This window comes from Lepisosteus platostomus, chromosome 9 (genome assembly GCF_059453375.1).
Source record: "Lepisosteus platostomus isolate fLepPlt1 chromosome 9, fLepPlt1.hap1, whole genome shotgun sequence".
NCBI lineage: Eukaryota > Metazoa > Chordata > Actinopteri > Semionotiformes > Lepisosteidae > Lepisosteus > Lepisosteus platostomus.
Genome location: NC_142619.1, coordinates 19,103,049 through 19,127,304, shown reverse-complemented (window position 1 = coordinate 19,127,304; position 24,256 = coordinate 19,103,049). Strand labels below are relative to the sequence as shown.

Sequence of the window (24,256 nt, the reverse complement as noted above, 5' to 3'; positions counted from 1 at the left end):
ATTACTTACTGTAAATGTATCTGCTGTGCTTCTTTGTGCTGTATTCAGGCACAGTGAATTATCTTAGCACATGGAAGACATTTCTACACTTGATCTTAGGCAAAAAGCTGAGAAGCAATAATAATTAAGTGATGATAAAATAAAGTGATCGTAAATAGCAGAAAATATTTCTAGCTGAAGTTGCTTTAGAAATAACACTGAAAACCTCTAACAAACACACCACTGTAGGAAAATGTATTTGTTGTCATATTTGGCAAATCTGTGCTTCAGGACATCATGGAAAAATCAAATATACAGTTGCCTGTCGAATAGGTTCATAAACACACCAAACAATATTTTAACCTTATGAAAAAATAATTATGTGTTTCCATGATGTGATTTTGAGATGTTGCACGATAACTGAGGTTTACATTAGCACAGAGTAAAATGTTTTAGAGTTGATATGTCACTATTATCATAATACTATTGTTATATTGCGTTTATTTTAAACACTAAACATCAGCTCAACTTATTTTAGGCACAATGGTGTATTTTGTTACTGTGTTAATTAGTGCCCACTTAAAAAGCAGTAAAAGTAGACCTGTAAACCTGTAACCCTTGGAAGGTAGTGGTTTCAAGCCCTTGTGCTGGGGAATTCTTGTGTCTGTTAATTTTGGTTCCAGCTGTGCTGGTACTCATTGATGCTAACTGATGCCTTTCATTGATCTATTTCACTATGTTTTTCTGCACACAATCTATGGTTCCAAAAATCTTTCAGTTGTTGGTTAATTGAATATTACACTTCAGTTGAAGTGTAATGTTCCAAAGACTCAGAACTTCATGCATTCTCTGGAACAAGGTCTTAATCAGAAGTCACAGGGGAACCCGTGTCTTACATGATGCAAGTATGAAAAAAATTGACTATAAATAAAGATGATTTTTCTTACGTTAATAGATAAGCACTCATAAAAGAAGAAGGACATTTATATATAGCACAGTCTAAATTGTGTAGCACCAAGTACTGTTAGAGCAGTATTCCTAATAGGTACTACATGTAAATAAATCTCAAGTAAACCACAGCTGTGGCTACCTGCCTGTGATTTTGCATTTGTAGGAGATTCTGCCTGGAGGTCTGTATTAATAGGACAGGAAGGTGGGTTGGTGGTAATAAACCAGCAGGATCATGGTAATTTCCAGGTCAGAGAACTAGGACAATAACTCTCAGGCTCAGGAATTAATAATAAAACATACAGTACATACAGTCTCTTTTTTCCTTGCTAAACATCTGGGATATTTAGCATAACCTATATAAGTTTTACACTTTTACACTTATATAGCAGTTTTTCTGGACACTCCACTTACTAAAAAGCACTTTACAGGTAATGGGGACTCCCCTCCACCACCACCAATGTATAGCATCCACCTGGATGATGCGACGGCTGCCATAGTGCTCCAGAACGCTCACCACACATCAGCTATCAGTGGGGAGGAGAGAAGAGTAATGTAGCCCATTCATAGAGGGGGATTATTAGGAGGCCGTGATTGGTAAGGGCCAATGGGAAATGTGGTTACACCCCTACTCTTTTCAAGAAATGCCCTGGGATTTTTAATGACCAAAGAGAGTCAAGACCTCGGTTTTACGTCTCATCCGAAGGACAGCGCCTGTTTACAGTATAGTGTCCCCGTTGCTATACTGGGGCATTAGGACCCACATAGACCGCAGAGTGAGCACCCCCTGCTGGCCCCACTAACAACTCTTCCAGCAGCAACCTTAGTTTTTCCCAGGAGGCTCACACCTGCTTAGCTTCAGTGGGCTGCCAGTTGTGAGTTGCAGGGTGATATAGCTGCTGGCAAATTGGTTTTATCTAAAACTAGAATAATTGATGTATTTTATGTGATGCAGTTAAGTTTTGATGGTGAAAGGAAAATAATATATCCCTTTCAGAGAATGAGACATTTTAATAATTGTTGCAGATATTTTTTAAATATGAATTGTCCACATTGAGCAATTGCCTCATTATAAACAGGAAAGCAGTCATTCCTTTGGGCAATTTAAGTTTTTACCAAAGCTCTTTATTTCTCTTCTCTTTCTGTTCTAGTAATGTTTTTGTAGGTCTTTAGGTTTTTGTAGAGTTAATAATAAAAATAAACAGAGCTATAGTAATTTGTCTCAGAGTCCAGAATCAGTTAATCTCTTATAACTGCTACTCTTTGTAGATAATTATAATTCATATCTTTACTTCTGATATGAATTTAAGGCACAGTTCTTTAAGAATAAAATCTGTGAGGGATTTGAAAAAACAAGTTTTTTTTCTTTTTTTTTTAGCTAAAGTGCTCCATATGTGAGCCACCTAGAAAGAAATTCACAGAAGTAGAGGCTCTGGAATAGGATATATCTCAATCATTTTGAAGTGGCTTTTATGACAAAATAACACGTTAGCAAATTTAACACTGGAAAATGGCCAGTGTGTTCTGATAACTGTCACATACAATGAACATAAGACATCTTAATCAACTTCCCTACCCAAGATAGTATTGTTTATAATAGGATTATATAAATGTGATTGTGTTCTGTCACCCAGGGTATTAAAATGGATTCTAGTGTTTAATTCCACCCGGTCGTAAAAGGGATTATTGACCAGTTACCACACTTATCCATCATCCATTCATGCTCTATGGTGGGGAATGTAAACAAGTGTCCAGATTAACAGAATGTCCATTTTCCCCAAGTCTTAGATGAATATTGTATCTCCATATGAGAGGCTGTCATACTTGCAATGTTCTTTCTATGTAGGTTATACTGAAAGTAAATTCCAGTATATAACACTGAAACAGGTTTCCCTTCCTACTGAAATATTGCTCCTCTGGTAAGAGATAAGGCCTGTAAATAGTACCTGTAATTATGCATTTTATAAGAAAGAGCAGAAAGAGAGATATACTTAAGAATTACTGTAATCCAAACAAATCTATTAGGAACTGAGAACAAGAGATTCAGTAAAATGTTTGTTCTGTCTTAATAATATTTTTTTCACTTACTGAAACTATTATAGTATTTTTTGTATAATTTGTATTATACAGCATGAAATGGATTTAAAAAACTTTAATTAAATTGCAAGTATTATTAACAGTAACTTATCAAACAAGAATTCAACATACTTTATATACAGTAGATGGAGCCATGAACAGCATTACTCTAGCCTGGCCAGGTCTTGACTGGTCCATCCCTTTATAGGCTTATACAGTATATGACGTGTAAGTTTAGGTTTATTACACCTTCATTTTCCTGCTTTTTTCTTGTTGTGTGCCTTGAAATGTGCTTTGTTCTGTTTGTTTTTATAGTTTGCATCTAATTTCAACTAAAGCAGGATAGGGTTCTGATTTAAGTGTGTAGCATCCTCAAAGGCATTGCACTGACAAAGCCAACCCAATGGTCTTCCTCAGACCAGAGTCCAGAAGGGGAAACCATGGGAGAGTGCTTTTAAAACTGCTGACAGGAAGACTTATGGCCATACTTTCATAGGTGATATCCTGGCTTCTTTCAAGAACGACTGGATGAGAGCCTTGGTTCTAGGAGCTTTTTTAAACCTTCCCTATGTTTTTATTAATGAAATTGCCGTCACACTCCACTCTCAGGTTTTGAGAAAATAATTGTTCCATTGAAATGGTCCTGTGAAATCTTTATCCAGAAGCATTTTGTGCTGGAATATCTCTAATAATATTACACGACCAATAAAAAGAAAAGTATTCACCAGAAGTAATTGTGATGCAGATCACTTATTTACACTAAGAGCAAATATGCCACCTTGTGTTAAACATGAATAAATTAATGTTAGAGGCTGAATTAAAAATAAAAACAATTCTATTGAACACTGTGTACAGACTGTTTAATTGGGATGTAAAACAAAGTCTGGTCTCAGACCAGCTGGAGTCCCCTGTATGGTAAATAAATTGATAAAATTCATCACTATTCTCCAGGATTTTAAATTGCACAGTCTAAGCAATATATTAGCCAGTTACACAGTGGAAATATATTAGCCAGTTACATTATGCAAATACATGCATGAATTATGAACCATAGTAATCATAAAGTCTGGAAAGGCATGTTTAGTTTAGCATGCAAGTCTATTTTAATGAAATGTGCCATTTAGCTTATAGTAGTATAGGCAAAAGGTTAATTAGAAAAGAGAATTTGTTCCATAAGGGATCGTGTTAAAGGGATGTGAAGGGATCGTGTTATAACTGTTACAAGGACTGAAACTTAATGAGCATTCATTATGTAAATCTACAAAGCTCTGTTACGATTCCTATACCATCCCCACGAGAATGCCAGAAACACGTTATATGGATTTACCCATCTAAAAAGGCTGTGAATAATGCTGGAATTTGTAGAATGCACTGTTTTGCCTAGATTAGGCGATGTTCCTGTTGACAAGAGCTGTTTTTTAAAAATGCCTTTCAGCTCTTCCAATGGCTCAAGTGGTGACAGTCCCACTGGGTCCAGTGTTTTAGAGACTGAACATTATACTATGAACTGTGTCACTAGCTGACTGTGACTGCTTTTCTGAAATGGAGGTGCACATTTACCTAAGTTATATGAGCATTCATTGTTTGTTTTTGGAAATAATTTACTACGCTGGTTCTCTCTGTGTTCCGATTGGTTTTCCTGAGGTGCTCCGGTTTCCTCCCGCAATTGGCTTTTTGGAAAATTGGTCCTGGTACGGGTGTGTACATGTTTGTGTCTGTGTCTGTGTCTGTGACATTCCGTCCAGGTTGTATTCTGCCTTTCGCCCGTTGCTTGCCAGGATAGGCTTCGGCTCCCCCTGTATTGGATAAAGGGGTTAGAAAATGGATGGATGGATGGGTTTGCAATTACATTTAAAAAATATTTATCCTGTGAATCTGTGTTATCCTGTGAAATCTGTTTGATGAAAAAGTAAATCAAAGGCTGCTTAATGAAAATCTAGTTGGGTAAACTAGTTTGACACTATATTTGCATGGAGTGCAACATGGAGACAAACAGAAACTGAACATGTAAACGTTATTAAAATCCCACTCTCCACAGGGACATTTCATTGTATGTGGGAATGAATTCTGGCTTGAATTCTTTACTCACTCTTCTTGAACACAGTAGTTGTTTTTTTACAGCTTAACATGGCTATTATATTAGAGTAAAGGTGAACTAAGATGTTTGTTTTAAAATACAATATACTAAACTTGAAATAACCAGATGTTATTGTTGCTCATTTGTATAATGTTTTCCAATGTCTTTAGCAAGCACATATCTTCTACAAATATTGAAAGATTTCCTTATTTCCAGAAAGAATGAGGTTCAGTTATGAGTGTGAGACTGACCTTCTCAAAACCTCAACTTGTATCATGTTTATTTAATTCTAAGTACTGGTTAAGCCTCTATTGTAAGCCTTTAGATAGCATACTGACACCCAACCCACTTTACAGTACACATATACTGTATAAACAGCTCTGTGTGAAATGCTATCCAGATCATAAGACCTGCAATGCAGTACTTACACTGTGAATCATAATACTAGTAATTCAGAGGTTATGATGTGTAATCCTGTGAAATCTGTTTTGATGAAAAAGTAAATCGAAGGCTGCTTAATGATACAGCATTGTTTTTTTAAAGAAAGACTTGATTGTATTGGACATGTACCTGATAAAAAATATAATGATGAACATATTTTGATTGTCTAAAATAGACACCATAACAATGTAATTAGCAGTGTTAAATAAAAATTTATTTGCAGAATAAACACTCATTTGCACAGGCTAAGATCTGGGTTCTTTATAGTGACTGACAGTGCGCTGGAGGTGATATCGCAGTTTATTGCTAATTTACTGATCCCAGTTCTATCTCTGTGAAAGTACTTAAATATGCGAACGAGTGTCTATTCATCATTTTTAAACTGGAGCAGACTATCATAGTAGGTGATATTTCAAAATTATTCTTTCAGCAGGCAATATTTCAGAAATCACATGCCAGAACTTTCTGATGCTGTGTGAGTACCAAAACAATTTCCTTTTGAAGAATAAAAATGGGATTATAAGTGTTAATGGCTCCTTTCTTTTCAGGCCGGCACATGATATCAGTCTGGAGGAATTCGATGATGAGGACTTATCAGAAATTACAGATGACTGTGGGATTGGACTGAACTACGACTCGGATCCATATGATAAGGTAAAACATGCTTCAAAACTGTTTATAAAAAGACAGTTGAAACTCCCCTATACAGTAAATCATGCCAAGAAGGTCACTGCTTTGGCTTGGTGGATGGGTATTTAAGCAAATAAATCTCTTTGTGAAGCCAACTTGTCCATATCCCTGTTATTATACCTTAGTGAGCAGATTCCTGGTGAAAATTAGGGTCTCTCTTTCTCCAGAAAGTTTAATTTTGGACCCATTAACATAGGGTTGTGAAATAAACCACCATAACTTTGTATAGAATTCAGGCTCCTGAGTTCATGTAAATGCTTTATTTTTCAGTGTATATGATATTAGTCTGAGGTTTTATTGAGATCTTATGCAAATCACAAATAAGTTTTAACTTTGAGTTCCTGAAGAATTCTCTTGATGGTGTCAGGTATTTCAAATATTCTTCTATCAATGAGGTGTGGGAAATCTTTTGTCCTTTTGTAAAACATCAGTATGCATACTGTATGTAGTTCTGTATTAAAATAGCTTTATACTATTTTGGTATTAGAATGTTCTGGATTGTCAGTGTCTTGATGTTAGAATGTTCTAGGAATTGAAGAATGTAACGTAATTTAGTGTCCATTAGTTTTTGGTTTCAGAACTTTCAAGATGCTATATAGATTCTAGGGGATTCCGGACGAGGTTCTAGACAAATATCTTGTATAATTCAATAAATCGTCTAATACATTTATTTGTGACTGAATAGATCACGGTTACATAAAGTCCTGGCTGCAATGAACAGTTAAAGAATGAAAAACTAAAAGATTCGGAGTCCATCACTCCTCAGTAGGGATAAGTATTAATTTGCTGGAATGATGTGTAGTGTAGATCCTAAGGCTTCACTAACACCTGACTCTCATCACAGATGGCCTCGTTTTCCAGCTGGTTCTTGGATGCTTGTGTGTGCTTGATTACGACAGTCCTTAAAGTGATTGAATATAAGCTACCCTAAAGGATCTTATAATGTTTAGTCATGCATTTCCCCAAATAGATGATTCAACAACCTTGCTATTAAGTAATCTCTCACAGAATTCAGGACTTAGCAAGTACAGTGCTTCTGTGTCCTTTAAGCTCATAGTGCTAACTGTTTATTCAGACCAAAGAACTGTCTGCATTTTCCCCTTCAGTCTTTGCAATGTAAATGTTTTATTACTATGGCATGGTGCCATGCCTGCAGTGGAAGATTTGTGACCCACAGGAGTTACTGCTATGCAGAGTTTAGGTTAGAAACCACAAGCATCTATATGCGAGAACATAACAGACGTATTTCATTGCATTCTGCTCGAAAGAATTGAGGGGTTATTTTTAGAACAGAGACTACATGCCAGCATCTACTGGCTGATTAAGTACTGTATATAAACATGGCTTCACTGTGCATTTTGAGACTATGTCTTAATCCTTAGGAGCTGTACATATTTTTATATAAAAAACCCAGGCTCAGATCTCAGTCAAGGGCACTCTGCGACAAGAGGAGAATCATAACCTGACTCATTGCAGCAAGGAAAATTGCAGTCTCTGTTGTCTTATGCAATCAGGAAGAGCAGAGAGAAAAAAATACATGCAAGCAAAATGCAAATTTCCTTTTCTTTTCACTTGAACATACAGTATCTTTAGGGTTTACAAAGGTTTACATTGTTAACTCTCAAGTAACAGATGACAGTAAACAGAAGACAGAAGAATCTCATTCAGCCCTTCTCACGGAAGAATGATTTTTAGAACTTAGAATCTGAATGATTTTCAGACTTCAGCATGAGACGAATGGGTGAACTGTACTAAGAAATAAAAAGGTGACATTCTGTACAGATGTTTCTCACTATATTGGGGGTGTTTCAGTTGAGTTATCTGCTTTCAGGAGATGGCTTTTCCTGGAAGCAATAATGAGTACAAACTGATCCAGATACAGGCGTTCCTCTATATTCTGGTTTGCAGGTTTAGATTTCACTGTTGTATTAATGCTGTGACTTGGAGTCTAGTCACTAAAGCTGTTATCCATGTTAAGAAATATGTGACTGCCAGCAGGCTCTTTTTACTATAAAATGAGTGGCCATGATCAAGTCCCAGCTGAGAGAGAGCTGGACTCGTCACATTGTTGTCATGACTCAGATTACTGACACTGACGTTTCTGTGGAGGAGAAAGATACATTTGAGGGTGTCACTATATACAGAGAAGACGCAGGATACTATGTTACTAGCACTTGCTTGTATGCATTTTGCAGGTGCAAGCTGTTAATTTAGGAGAATAGATGCCACACTTTACAATTGTTTAATCATGATCATGATGGAATGTGTGATGCTGACAGTGAGGAAATAATATTTAGCAAATAATACACAATATTGAGTTACTTTAGGAATACACTATTGCAAATGCTACAGATTTCAAATTAACAGTACATTATTTTTCTGTACTGTCGGCACTCCTGACATTGAAATACTGTATATACAGGGAGTGATATCTGATAAATCATGCAATTATTATTTTCTTAACACATCCGTTATTATATTGGATATAGCCTTGTCACTGGAGAAAAACACCATGAAATTCTTTAAAAAATACATGAAAACTTGGTAAAAAGCCATCAATATGTAGATTCAACCTCAATGTAATGCTTTGTGTCAGAAAGCATGATTTTAAAGACGTGGCAACATCTTTGAATCTCTGCCAGCAATGTTAAGTCTGACTCAGCCCAGAGATGTTTTTCCTTCCCTTGAGATTATCAGATAGAGACACTAAATAGAATGGATCCCTCTTTGTGTTGCTTGACTAAAAAATCATGTTGATCGTATGTGATGGACTAGCTGAACCATCTAAACATGGGCATATGTATTTGTACTGTGCCAGAAATAGTATTCTGCTTACCTTTTCCTGCTAAAGTATTCTAAAGCATGACATAAAGGAACATGTACTGTGAATGTGAATTGTAAAATGTATATGTTAGTGGTACAGCCAATTACAAAAACACCATATTTATCAACATGACACATTAAAGAATCTGATGTATTCTCAAATATGTAAGGGAAATCTGTCTTCTAATTTTCTGATTTACCCATATTCAGTACAGAATTAGTAGAATTTCATCATGTTAACAAGATGACAAAAAAGTACGACCTTTTTAAATCTCAGGATAAAGGTTAATTGCTGTGTAAGGTTTAACAATATGTTCACAGTGGTTTGAAAGCTGAACCTCTGGGTAATATAATGTGTTTGTTTCCCATTGTAGTGTTAGTATCACAAACCAATTTAAAGAAACCTACAGTAATGTGTGTTTCTATGTATTCACAAGTTTTAGCAAAATACCTTTGCAGTTCACAGCCTCTGCTACCAATTAATAATGCGGTTTAAAAAGAAGCCGGAATACAGTGCCATTTCTCATAATTTAAATTTAAGAATTTTATAATTGTTTGCATTGGGACTATGATGTGAAAATTAAAGTGTCCTACTTTCTGTTCTGCTTTAGGAAAGATGTTTATTCTGCGTGCTTGTTGTTACATTCATTTGTATTTGTCTCAAGCCGAGTTGAGTGTGTGCAGCGTCTAGGCCTGGGGTTAGAATCGTCCGCAAGGCTTGTTGAAAGTCTAAACCACATTGGTAAAAAATGCTTTTGCTTATTAAGGTGAAGGGAAAATAACTCTATCTATGGTATTCTATTGCCTGAGCGTCCATTGCCTGAATTAACGCCTATCTGTGCATTCTCTATCTAGAACCGTGCATCTTTGTTGTTTTTTTTGTTTGGGTTTGTCCATAAATCCAAACATTTGCAGCAAAGCTCACGTGCTGTTCTTCCTAGTCTTAAATCTAGAGTGCCCTCAAAGAAAGTGTTGATGAGCTTTATGTTATGTTATGTTTATGTTATCTTTGTGCATCATACAGGAACACATATAAAATGGCTTTGCATAAATTAGAAGTAGCTGGTGTATTGGATTTATTCCCATTAATGTGAAATCTCAGATTTGACCGAACAATTGAACTGTTTAACATCTATGCGAATTTTTACTCTGTCGTCATTTTCATTCCGGGAAAGATTTCTATGTACAGTAAAATCAGTGCTAAAGGCTGTTAGCCGATATTGATTTTTTCTTTGACTTATGTTTTGATCTAGATGGCACAGTTGCACATGGTTAGCATTGCTGCCTTGCAATGGACTTTGTATGTTCTCCCTGTGTTTGTGTGGGTTTTCTCCATGAGTACCATACTGGTACTGTATGTTAATTGGCTTCTGGGAAAATTTGCCCTGTTATGAGTGAGTGCATGTCTGTTGGTCTGCCCTTCCATGGACTGGCGTACCTTGTGCCTGTTGCTTTCCAGGATAATCTCTCGGTGTTCAGTGATCATGATTTCGATGAAGCAGTTAGAAAATGGATGTAAGGATGTTTTGATCTACTTTGGTGTTGTTTGGAACAGGAAGCTGTTGGGCATAATTCAATATATATAAAATATTCTCCTATTATTTATTGTTCAATATGTTATTATGTTTAACAGTGCCATGCAAAAGTGTTAACATGCTTCAGATGATTTCAAAATTTCAAAATGATCCATACACGTTTTAAACTTCAGAGCTTAGAATTTATGCAAAGGTGGAAGAGTTCTACAGGTAAGATAAGTTTTAATCAGCAAAATCCTAAGGTAAACTTAAATACGTTACTTAATATTCAGACTAGAGAACCCAATATTTCTTTAGTCAACATAGAAGCACCTTTGGCAGCAATTAGAGCCCATGTCTGTTGGAATAAATTTCTACCATATTCAATCATTGTGCAATGTCTTAATAAATTTGCAATGCATTGTATATCTTTTCCTTTTTTTGAAAGTTACTCATGAGTACAATAAATTACAAACCTGAACATATAGTAACACTATAACAAATGAATAGCAATGTTTCAGATTCCTTTAAATGTGGTGTTACATTTAAATGTGATACACTACTAAATATTTTCTCAATTCCACTTTCTTTATAAAAAGCGCCTTGAGTATTTTATATAGTTAACATGTTATTCTCACTATTATTTTGAAGCAGACAATCATACCAGCACTCTATAAAAACCATTTGTGTTTTTTAGCATTCTGTCATAATGGCTGCAGAACCAAGATCATGATACTGATAGCTAGAAAATGACTTTTTCAAAGTCATTGTGTCATTGAAAAGTCACTGTGTCACAGAAAGTGTCTGTGTCTTGGTGTCAGTTTTGCTGCCAACTCAATGGTGTCTCAAGGTCTTTTTTAGAGATGTACAAGTGTACTTCAGTGTGTAAAAATTTGCTCTCCAATGGGTATTAGAGAAAAAAACAGTCAGGTTGATTCCAAACTCTCAAGCTCTGTTATTAGCATATACTACATAGCAAATGTAACCCACAAGACAAACAAATACACCGTTTAAGATAGGCTTGACAATATGCCTTCATAATCGTAACATCATTGTAGTTTGTTGAGCAAAGGCTAAAGATCATAGAAAAACATACTGAATTTTGTATAAGATGTATGGTTTCATGTATGAAGGTCTCCATGTCCATGTCCCTCTATAATATGTATATTACAACTGTTTCCTCTGCTGAAGGTAGCAGACTGGAGTAATATTTTAACATCTGCAAGTTGTTCAGAGCCTCAGGTGTGGTCTGCTGTTTGAAGCCAGAAAAATCATGGGAAGTGTCATGTCATGTCATGGGAAGTACAGCAGTCCAATACAGACAAAAAAGCATAGGTGTGCTCCAGTAGTACTGGAAGACCTTTTCCCTTGTTTGGCCAATTTGGTATCTGCACGTAGACAAGACACAAATCAGTACTATGTAAATTAATTAATAACCAAATGTGAAAATGGGTAAAAATGCCTTTAGTACTTTATATTAACTTAAAATTGAATAAGTTCTTAGTCAGACTAAATCACCCACTCACCGAGCTGCTGTGCATAAGAAAGGCATTTATTTTGGCATTTTATGTTCAGCAAATTCCCCTGTGGCTAAGAAAGTCATGTTTTTGATATTCATATTTTTACCTGCATGTACACTGCATATTCTTGTTGTGTTTTTGATAACCAGGCCTGACAATAGTGTCCTACTCCTGAATAGGCAGGATCATGTTATATGTAGCTATTATTTCACACAGTAAAGCTTTATTGCTGTAAAACTAAGAAAAGTGATTCTGTCTTTGCTTCAGAATAAAATGTAAATAAGCATGCTTGTGGCTGCTGATTTTCAGGTTGCAGAAATATGTAAAATGCATTTATATTTATAGCCACAGATCCAGGGCTTTTCAGCACTGGATCTGTAAAATTCCCATTCGTCACATTCTTAATCTGCAGTGTTTATTTCTGCAACCTATCTTTGTCAAGCTGATTGTGTAGAGTTCACAGTTTAATGCCAGAATACAGAGCTCGGAACAAAAATGAAAATAAAAAGAACTTTGTGTTGGTTACTATTTTGTATTAAAAAAGAAATCATCCTATTTTTGTCTTTGTATTCTCTGCTGAGAACAGTGACCCTGTTTGGATGGGCCACTGGTCACATAAAGTCATGTAATTCCCCTCTAATAACCTACCTACGGTACCACCCAATACACCCCCAAACCTTCAAAAAATAACACACATACACAACTGTTTATCAGAATTGATTCTCATTTTCTGGTATTGTTTCTAAAAAATATTTAGGACATAAAATGCAAAGTATAAATCAATAAATGTTACAGACTATTAGTAAAACATAATCTAGAATAGCATATCCAAATTTGGTCTCTGCGTTCAGAAGAAATTGCTGCTCTAGAAGTCTGTTTAAAGAAGACAGACAGCAGGTTAATTACTGTAATTTAATCAAAGTCCTGCAACAGACAACAGGGTTAAAAGGAACTGAATCACGTAGTATTGAACAGAGAAGAGTATCGTCTCAATACAAGTATTTAAAATCTGAAAGTACTGACTAAGTCACACCGATTTTCTTCAGAGATGGCATGAGGCAAGCACCAGATAACACACATAGAAATGACACTTATTTAAACAAGAGAAAAGGGGAACTTTACACAAAGAGATGCAAGAGTAGGGAAAAAATCTTATCCTGCCCTGTTTTTGGAGCAGATCAGATCACCAATTAGCTACCAGCAACCAAGTGCACAAGATGTTCCCAGTGACTTCATATTGTGTGTAACCCTTCTTATGCTCTTACTGTGTATATAGCAGTGTAGTTACTACCTAGGCATTACATCCACCTTCTTGCTTATCTGACAAGATGTCATCACCTTTTAAATTCTGTCTAGATGCTCATAAATCCAGAATAAACTGTTTTCAGCTATTAACAATTTTTCAAAGTAGACAATAAGACTAAAGGGGGAACGTATAAGACTTTGTAATGTAGCCATTTGTATCCACAGAACAATTAATATGTTTTACGGTATATGTTCATTACACCACTGAGTGCAGTAAAGACGGAAACAAGGAAAGAGACTATTTGATCTCCTCTGTCAGAGGCTTGAGAATTCAGCATTGAGCAATGTGCTGCAGTCATGAATTATTTAACCAGAATGTCCTGCAATTAAAAAAAGAGTGTTGCAATGGTAGCACTTTTTACCCTTTTGACTTGCAGATAAATTAGATAGGAGGTGTGTCTGTATAAAATAGTGGCTATACGAAAAAAAACAGGAAAAGTTTGGAAAATATGTCTAAAACTGATTATATTGATGAATAAATTCATAATAATCCAATTAAAAGTTGGATTAAACAAGAAAAAATTCAAATAGAAATTCAGGGATTTGGCCATACTGAATATTCTTACATCTAGCCTTGAACGTTTTAGAAATAACTTTTTTCTGAATGTTTTGTCTTCTGTTCACTTTGTCTTCATATGCAATTTTTGAATTTTATTATTGATGTGATGTGCTTTATATGTATTGTAAAAACATTTGATATTATTGCCTTTGAAGGTGCTATATACATTTTATTATTAACCTTGGCTTTGCACAGAAAAATATTCATTAGCATCTTTCATCCATCCATTTTTAAACCACTTCATCCAATTCAAGGATATGGGGGAGCTGGAGCCTGGTAAAAAACTAAAAGTTCTATTTGTGACTTTTACCATATTTATACTATCTACTATAAATCAGGTTTCGTAGCCTGACATTTCATTCTGTGATGGTCAATCCTGGGATATGATTACAGCAAAACAACATTTGTACCATCATCTAGCCAACACCTATACACAGTAACATAATTTTTAAATATTCAAAGTATGCTTGTTGACAATTTTTTTGTTAGACCTTTGTAGAGTAGCTCATTTTCATATCTGTGAAATTGATCAATATTGCACTGTGAGCAAACTAGGAAACTGTGAGGTCAATAATATTTAGTTTAGGCATGAATCCTTAAAGAAAACTAACACAGTACGGGCCAGTTTTGGTTTGTCTCAGTCAGAGACACAGGTATATCTAGACATGGCTTTTAATACTTTTGTTTTTGTTTGACTGCTCTAAAACCCGTATAAAAAACAAAAGCTAATTGCAACTACTGTCCTAAAGCAGTGGGGCATATTACTGATCTTCTCTGAGTCTGTTAGTGTTTGTTCCAATTGGGTCCTTAATAACTGGTCCTCAATGGTGCCAGCCTGCTTGTTTAAACTTTTTTCTTCTGTATCCTGGGCTTTGATTCAAAAATTGCCTTAGCTAAGGAATATTTCGAACAGCTGCAGCATGCAGGACTTTATGTAGTCTCTCTTCAACTTACTAAGAATTGGCTCACTTATTTCTGACAAAAGCTTTTAAAAGGTGAATAATTAATGATAAATAGCCACAAGCTGGAATAACACTGTATCAGACACCACAGTTGAGATTTTTTTCTTCTGCTTATTTCCTATAGGTCATGTGTCAGCTACAGTAGCACTCCTGAATGGGTGCAGCTCTGAACAGTCATTGCCAAGAATCGGTTTGATTCCAAGTTACAAAACCCATTCATTTTTAAGAGCTGAAAGCAAAGTAAGCTCAAATGGAAAATTGATATCGATTAGCATTTGATTAAGGACTCAGCTAGAACACAATCCATAAGGCACTGAGGTGGCTCTGGACCAAGATTAAGAATCACTTCCCTGAAGTGCCTTTGGCTAAATTTCTAAGATTCTGCTCATTGTACCTGTTTGAGGACTTTCATATGTGAACAGAATATGTGAACTTCCATCCAGCCAGATCTGGATGGAAGACTAATATTCCAGTAGGTTTCCAGACTTTATTTGGGTGGAAAACAAAAATGTCTTTTGAAGAATAATGCCAAACGCTACAGACAGCACATACCACCTGCTCTCTAACATGCACTAAAAAAAGATCTTTATAATATATTTACACACATTGCTAAGAAACCCCTCTTTATAGAAAGCAAACCCTCAAGCACACCCCACTCTCCGTAATTAACAACCCATGAACTATTTACAACGGGTGAACTACAGACTAATCAGACTAGCTTCCACTTTAGTGAAATTGTGGCTGCTACATACAGTATGTATGAAATATGGAATTCCTGTAAAAAACATCGAATTCAGGATAAGAATTTTATTGCAGGTAGAACAATTGATTTCCTGTGGCAACCCTGGAGTTGGTTCAAAGATTCTGTCAGTCTCCTGAACTCTCAAGTGTTCAAGTGTGTCAAGAAGACAACTAGAATTTTACACATTCATGTACATCAAATACATAATATCGGGTTACATTCTTTAGTCTCACTGTCCTTCTAATGTCTTCATTATGTTTACATACTGTATATTATTTTACATACTTGATAATCTTTTCCTGTGTGAGCCAAGGGTCATCCAAAAATTGTGGTTTAATTCAATCACATGGTAAAATCTTGATTATATCCGTTTACATTTCTCCAAAGTCATTACCATGTAAAACAAGAACCACTGACAATTATTTTCGCCTTCCAGTTGCAAATGTTCACAATGTTCCTGACTTAAACTGCTAAAACAGCACACAGAAATTAAAAAAAAAACAAGAAAAAATCACAGGAACTTCAAAAATATGTATGCAGAATCAGAACAGCAGGATTTGCTAGAGCCTGTGTGATTCAATCTGAAAAACACCCCTAGGGCACAGAGTCAGTTCTGTTAAACCAGTCACCAGATGCACTTACAAATCACTGCCTGTCATTTTCTGCAATGGACCAGCTGATGCCTGCAAAAACCCAATCCACCGATCTCTGCATGTGTTCACTGGACTGTTCAAAAAAGACCTGATTCAATTAAGGCTTCTCATTCGTTTTGACTAATATCTACCTTTTATTCTCTTCTATAACACCTCATTGAAAAAAAAAAATGATAGGCACATTCTATGTGCGAACCTGACTAAATCAAATTTACTATTACGCGAGGACCAATATTATCTCTTGTATCTCTTTATTTTTGTCAGCAGGAGAGATACAGTATACTGTACTTACTTGGCCATGGTTTGAGCCAACAATAATTTCAAAGCTGTATTTAGGGGTGGATGCAGTCTTGAGTATAATAGACATTGAAGAGGTTTTTGGTGGTGTAGGAGACCCTGTTGAAAAAAGGTACAGCATTTTGTTTAGGTATGAGAATTAAAACACTGGTACGCTCTGAAGATAACACAGTTCTGCTCTTGGGCACGTGCTTTGTATTTTCCATTTTACTTTTGTAGAAATCTGATTTTTTTGGTACCATGAACAGCTTTGCATCCCCTAATACCAAATCTGCTTAGCAGTACAGAAATAGATTATAAGTGTATGCGCTCTAGTAAATATGGTTATTAGACAACATAGTTGTAATGATAAGACAATTTAAGATTACACTCCCTTGATATTTTTATTTCACGTTTTACATAGAATAACATTCAAACATCCGGAATCTATGGATTCAAAATCTGTTTCCAGAAAACATGGGTTTGTGGATTTTGTACAGAAATGAGTTGTTATGGTAATGTTGTAGGATTACATTTCCCAGTATGCAATTACATATCCTTGGTAATTCTGTGAATCTATGGTAATTAATCCCAGGCCAAATTTATAGCAGAAGATAACAAGGGCTTTTTTTTACTTAGTAAGCATGTGGAAGTTGTATATGACGTGATCCAATGTTAATGAATCCCTTGGCACCATTAAATTAACCAAGGAAACATACAGTACGGTAGATTTTCCTGTTCATCTTAAATGTCTTTTTTTGGCAAAGATAAATTTGCTGCCCCTGTAGCTTGCTACTACCGTTTACTAGTTTACTGTTTGAAAAATAGCATTGGAGAGTATGTATTCTAACTTCATGGTCTGGTGAATTGGAAGTGATCAACAAAAATCTGTAACAGCACAAATATTTTAAGATAACACTATTGACACTACCAGCACCATTTTGTGTTACTGTGCGAGTTGGGTTTGTATATTTTATGAATGTGCTTATTTCTTTCTACTCCAGTTTTTTCTAAAATAATTTGAATATGTTGGAAGATGACATGTTTTCACAACACAAAAGGAAACTATATATAACTATTTATAATATATATATCAAATAATCTCTTCTCTTGAGATTAGATACTGGATAGAGTACGATGTGCATGACTTTAAATAAGAATAAAATGTGAGTAAAGGCTCCAACAGGAACTTCTGAACATGAGCTACAGTATATTGCTGCATTGCAATCCCTTTATCCACACCTCAGCATTCATGTGTATTGTATTAATTGGATTTACATAGACTTTTAAGCAAACTGGCACCATAGGCTCAGTTGAAAGACAAATGCATTTGCAAAATTGGATACATACTGTAGGCCATTCTGGAACCATTATTTCCCAGTTGACCCTGAAAAGGCAAACCTTATGCACAAGGTTTTGAAAAAAAGTACAGATTTCTTCAGTTACAAGCTGCTATACTGTAAATTTGCCTTTTTTTCCTCTGTGAACAGTTTAGATGTACGTTTTGTCACTTTTTGACATCGATTTTGTGGTACATTAAAATGGTCATCTTTATTTGTTACCACATTGGCAAGTACACTTTGCAGCCATCTTTACTGGTGGATCTGTTAACTAAGTCCAAATTTGTATCTATTTTCTATATTGCATCCAAGACAATTTTGCCTAAAAATGTAAGTGTCACGATTGTAATCCCTTCCCCTTAAGGGCGTTCCGGCTCTTTCGCATGTTACCCGATCTCCTGCACCTGTCTCTCGTTCCAGTCTCCCCTTTAAAAGCCAGAAGCTCCCACTATTCCAGGCTCAGCTTTGGAATATGGACACCACAAGGCTTGCCTATTTTCCAGGTTGTCCCAAGGCAAGCCTTTTCCCCGGCGTCCTGACCATCTGGGTCCGGGGCTTGGAGCGCCTGGCCCCGTTACCCCTTTTTATTCCCCTGACCCTTCGCCGGATCTCACTCTGGCTTTTAACTTTGTTTGCCTTTGTCATGGATAGACCACACAGCTCAGGACATTTGCCTCCCTATGGATTTCTCTATGATCACCCTTCGGACTTCGGACAGAGCACCTTTGTCACGCCCCCCTGTTCATCTACCAGCCCAGTTTCTCGTCTCCTCCCCATGTCTGTTCACTCCCTTCCAGATTGTGCTGTCTGCATAGGGTCCTGAAAGACACTTCGTGACTGTAAGGTCTTTTTATGGACTTTCCTTAAGTTTTAACATTTGTCTTGGCTGTTTTCTGGTTAGTGTGCTCATTTATGACACGAAGTATAAACCTTCTTCAATCTGCACAGAAGTTAATCTTACTGGCCAAAACTTGCAATGTTTGTGACCCCTCTTCCACTTTCCAGTAATCCTGCAGAAACCCAAGATAATATACTGTAGAAACACAGGAACTCTAGAAACCCAAGACTCTCTATTGATTGTTTTTATTCTTTCTGATCTTGGAGTCCCTCTGACATGCCCTTTCTCATGCTGGAGTCCTTCCTGTGAAATATTAATGTGATGAGAGTGAATTTATCAACAAGGAGACAGGCGTTGCTCATCAATTACAAAGACACTGTTAGGTTTAGCAGGCAGGCAAAAAATGTATGCTCTCTTTTGTTTGCTGAGGCTCAAATCACTTTCTCAAGAAGGTTTTATTATATCCTACAGCCCATGTTTGCTTTTACTTACAATGAGTGATTTGCCTGGTACCTGTATAAATATGTACGGTATATGCTTTGTATCTTTTGTGTCACCGATCATATGATTATCAACAAGCGATGCTCTTTTGTGTTCCTTTTGTCTATCTTATACCAATCACCTTGTGTTTACCACATTTAATGGAGGAAATGTAACAGTTCCTCTTCACCTTCAGTTTTCTGTTTGTTTATTTAATTTGTTTTATGAACCTGGTAGTGTCCTCTTTGTTGTGCTGCTTTCACACAATTTGACGATAACTTCATTGCTGACTATCAGGACAGCAGGTTGTAATTGCAAATAGGGTTAATGGTTCAGTGCGGTAGTGCATGGATAGTTTCATACTGACAAAATCATGTGTATCTGTTTTTGTACCTTATCTGTTCTCATACTAGAAGTCATAACTTGTGGTTTAATGGGAAAATATTGAAAATTTAAAAAAACAACAATATATTTGTGTAATATTGTTCTGTTTATTTGTTACCTGGATTAATAATACCTGGATTTGTTTTGTGGATTAATAAGAATATGTGGAGTACTAGTCGCAGCTGTGACTACGACTTTACTACTATATGATGTTCAGACTTGGCTTCCTTTTCATCAGTTCCTTCGGAGATGTGTGATGTAATGGAAACACAGCAGGTCACTAATACATCTTTCTCTAATGAGGAGAAAAGTCTGAATCAGAGTCCCTAAACACTAAAAAGGCCACAATAACCAATTAAATTTACTGTTTGAAAACAGATTCTATATTAATCCCATTAGTTTGGAGACTAAGTAACCTTAAGTGTTTAAGATGTGGTATGCAGTTAAGAAATGCTGGTAGACAAGCATCAGACAGTCTAGTTTTATGCCTTGGTGGGCACTTCTTTAAAGACTCTAAATAGATTAAGCAAAACATCAAGCAAATGGAAATAAAGTGGGTTTTCCTAAGGCACAGCAGCCAATTGTGCCTGAAAACCTGTTTTTATAAATAGCCTACAGACAGCCACCTGAGCCTTACTGTCACACTTTGATGATGGGTAATCCACTTGTTTAAGAACCAGTGCTCAATCTTCAGCATATGTGCTGTAAATGCTTTCTGTGAAGAGGGATATAATGAATTGTGAGAGCAGCATTGCTTTTTATGTTAATGTGAATTTGAAGCTACCTGGGGAGTCTGTAACAGATTATTTTTAATTGTGTTACAAGTGGTGAAAAAGACAGAGAAAAGTGTCCTAGAGATTGCTTGTATCCTTGCCTGGATAATTGTCTATATACTTTCTCAGATGCTATGCAGGCAGAACGAAGATGTGCTTTATCTTGCTTTTGTTGAGAGGACTGGTGAATGCCACCTTGCTGCCAACACTTATACTAGTTTACAGCTTTTCTGTAAATAAAGATTTGAAAAGTTATAAATTCGATAAATAAACCTGCGCTATCAAATAACAGAAGCAATGCATTTTTGTATGACAGAAACCTATGTGATAATTTGTTAAATACACAATTTCATTGCATGTATAGTATATATAGTTATTACTAAGTGTCCTGTATATATTCACACGTGTGTATGTTAAACATGCACCCAAAGAAAACCTAACCATTCATTAAAAAGCTCAACCTTTTTAAAGTCAACTGGGAATTTCATGACATGGGCATTTTTTAAATAAGCCATGTTCTCAACTTCTATTTTGTAAATGTTGCAATGTTTTCCATAAAGGGAGTTCTTAAGGAACATAATCTAAGCAATTATCATGTGAATCACAAAAAAAAAGCATGACTTTAGCCAGATAATGCAAGAGGTTTGAAGGCTTCCAAGCAAGTTCCTATTGATTTACTCTTTACTATTGAGTGCATGTCAAGTAAACTTAAGGGAATCCATCCATTTTCTGCTTCATCCAATTTAGGGTTATGGGAGAGTAGCCTATTTCAGCAAGCATGAGGCACAAGGCAGGATGCATACTGGATGGGACACCAGTCCATCGCAGGGCAGACACAGATACAGACACGAACATACAGTACTCACACCAGGACCACTTTTCCCAGACACCAGTCAACCATCCAGTATGTCTTTGGATATAGAGGAAACTGGAGCACCTGGAAGAAATACATTTGAACAAAGGGAGAACATACAAACTCTACACAGACACCACCCCAGGTCCAGACTTGAACCCAGGGCCCCAGCAGTGTAAGACAGTAATGCTAACCACTCTCCACCATGCCACCCAACCCAATTTCTTTCAAAAATGTGTAGATGTCATTATGGGGCCAAAATACATTTGGAACAGAATGTCATAAATAGGATCAGTAATAGGTGAATTAAACACATAACTCAAAAGGCACACCAAAATAATCCTCAATGAGACTCTTTGACTCCTTCCAGTATATTTCTACCTATAATCAAGCAGATCCTAAGCTACTTACTGGGTCCAAACAAAATTCCTTTGAAAATGCAACAAAACTCTTCCAATCTTTTTCAAAAAGTCAGAAAACTCACAACCTCCACAGTGACATGTTCAGTCACTTCTTTGCCCCTAGAAGGCAGATAGACCAACCAGGAAAGCCTCAGCTACCTGGTTTTTTAACTGTCACCCAATTAATGGTCTTGCACCAGCTGGTCAGGTCAGTGAGGGCAGCAGCTCATTCCCCAAGGCATTCTGGGGAATATGGTTCAGAGAAATATCTCCAAATTGTGGACATAACATTGCTTCAGTCTGGGAGGTACAGGTCTAAAAAAGGCTCTAAATTTTGCAAAAATCTTTTAAGTTTAAAGTCAACCAGTGTAGCAGAGCTCCAGACAATGATCATTTGAATTTCGTGAACAAAACGGTAATCAGGCTGCCAATGTGTTTTATGCAGGCATACTATTTCTCATTTTGTTAAATGTACTGTCATTAGAAAGATATGTTTGACCATGTTTAAACTTCAATCACCAAACAGACCTTCAGCATGACATTGCGTAATAAGTCTCATTTCACCAAACAGTTGTTTTGACTGGCGTGATTGTGGGAAATATTTTGGAATGCCTTTCCATGGATGTTTGCAGATCAGAAGCAGATTTTGTTATTTATTAATTCTGCCACATTTTAGTTGGATTAGTTTTGCAATTCCCAAGACAAAGGCAGTTCAAGGTGTGAGAACAAAATGTTCTGTGATCATCTTGGTGTCTATGACAGTGTATTAGATTTTAATGGGATACTCACTCTAATGGCAGTTACTGTGTTTGGAGTTTGCAAACCTTCCTAATATGATAATCCTACAAAATGCATATCAATAATAAAAATTATTGCATTGAAACACTCATTCTAGGATATATCATCAGTTAATTAACCAAAATGGAGTTAATTGACCAAACTGGTTTTAACAGGGGGCAGCTGTCAGGACTGTCCATGTCTCTCAAAATGGATGTGTCAGGGTAAAATAAAAATGCTTAAGTTGTTGGTGAAATCTGCTAAATTTCAAATCAGTCAGTTTAGTATATCTTAAGGAAAACATTTTGAAAATGGTTTCATATAGGTGTGATAGGCCAACATTGTCTTTGATGCAGAACCCCAGTTTCTGTCACAAATGTAATATCCAATCTGTCCAAGTTCATTGGGTTAGTGTGAAGTTGCTCATCAGCAAAGTCTTTGAACATGAGCAGTTTTAAAACAAAGGAAGGGAAAAAAATCACCATAGTCTTTCACTACTTGAAAAGCATAATCTATTTGGTTAGCAACCTGTACTGGTGGATCTGTCAGTATAGACAGTCGGTCAGAAACAGGAGGCATTTTGGAGTTCTTCTACTCCAGCAGTATCATGTAACCAGATAAATGTGTTTCTTTGTTGTAGGATTGCCTCATCCTTGAGAAGAACGACCTCCATCATCCAGTGTGCTCCTTCCAGGATGACTTCCAGGAATTTGAAATGATTGATGACAATGATGAGGAGGATGATGATGAAGAGGAAGAGGCTGACCCTGAGGCACTGCCCTCCCCGTCTGCCTCTCCTCCTGCCTCTCCATCAATGGGCACCTTACAGAAGAACCGCCCAACGACACTAAACCTCACCCACACAGTGTCACAGGTAACAAGGAAAAGTCACAGTATTATACTATACAATATATTTAGCCAGTACATATCACTGTCCGTACTTTCTGACTTTCTTGTAAGAAACCCTGTGAGATATACAGCTCAGGCATAGCTGTTGTAAAAGAGATATCTAGAACTATAATGTTTAACTCATTCATGTCTTGTATGCCAGGATGACAACATCTATGTAACATCATTATAGGACCTGTGAATGAACATTAGTATGAATGCAGCCTGCTCCTTGGCATCACTAATATTCTCCAATTACAGCAGTCACAATTTTGTCTTCTGTAGAGTGATGGTCCTTATACAAATGCAGTAAGATGAAAAAAAATTACATCCGTAATGTTTTTTAATTAACTGTTTACTGTACTGAGCAAGATTTAGTTCCAATTTTCAATAAGAAAGCAAAAACATCTCAAGAATTCAAACATTAACAAAATATAAACATTTTAAAACTGTTGATAAGAGTTTAAAATAAGGCTTCTTTATATGCCTGATTGTGAAAAAAGCAGCTTAGATGATCACTTTCACATTTTTTGGTTTATTTCTTTAAAAGGATCAATTTTATCTGTTTTTGCATTACATTATAATGTAGGACCAGAAAATAAATGATCTAATGCAATTAAGCAATCGCTTCATGGCTAGCTAATTATACAAGGAATTAAATATATAATTACTTTTGATTTAATTGATTCTTTTGGTTTTTGTCTTTTGCTGTTTATTAATGTAACAGCGTTACAGTATAACGCATTATATATAGTAGAAAGCATTTTGGATCAGATTAGTGTCAGTCAGTATTGCTGCTGCTGCTTCAGATGGAATTCACTATACAGGCACAAATCTCAAACCTTCAATCCCTTCAAAATATTTCACTCCAAAATGCATAAGTTACAAAAAGAAAATCAGGAGTGGAGTGTGCTAGTAATATACAATGGTGTGACAAGGTAAACATTTTCTTTTCAT

The 24,256-nt window shown here is 36.1% G+C and overlaps 1 protein-coding gene across 4 annotated transcripts in view; it reads left to right on the top strand.

Moving 5' to 3' along the window:
- mapk8ip2 (mitogen-activated protein kinase 8 interacting protein 2) overlaps positions 1–24,256 on the top strand; it is a 69,134-nt gene that overhangs the window by 23,234 nt on the left and 21,644 nt on the right. For all 4 annotated transcript variants that reach the window (XM_088647097.1, XM_088647099.1, XM_088647100.1 and 1 more), the window contains exons 2-3: positions 6,070–6,175; positions 23,052–23,285. In XM_088647097.1, the coding sequence (XP_088503223.1) occupies positions 6,070–6,175; positions 23,052–23,285 (340 nt within the window). The remainder of the gene's footprint in view (positions 1–6,069; positions 6,176–23,051; positions 23,286–24,256) is intronic.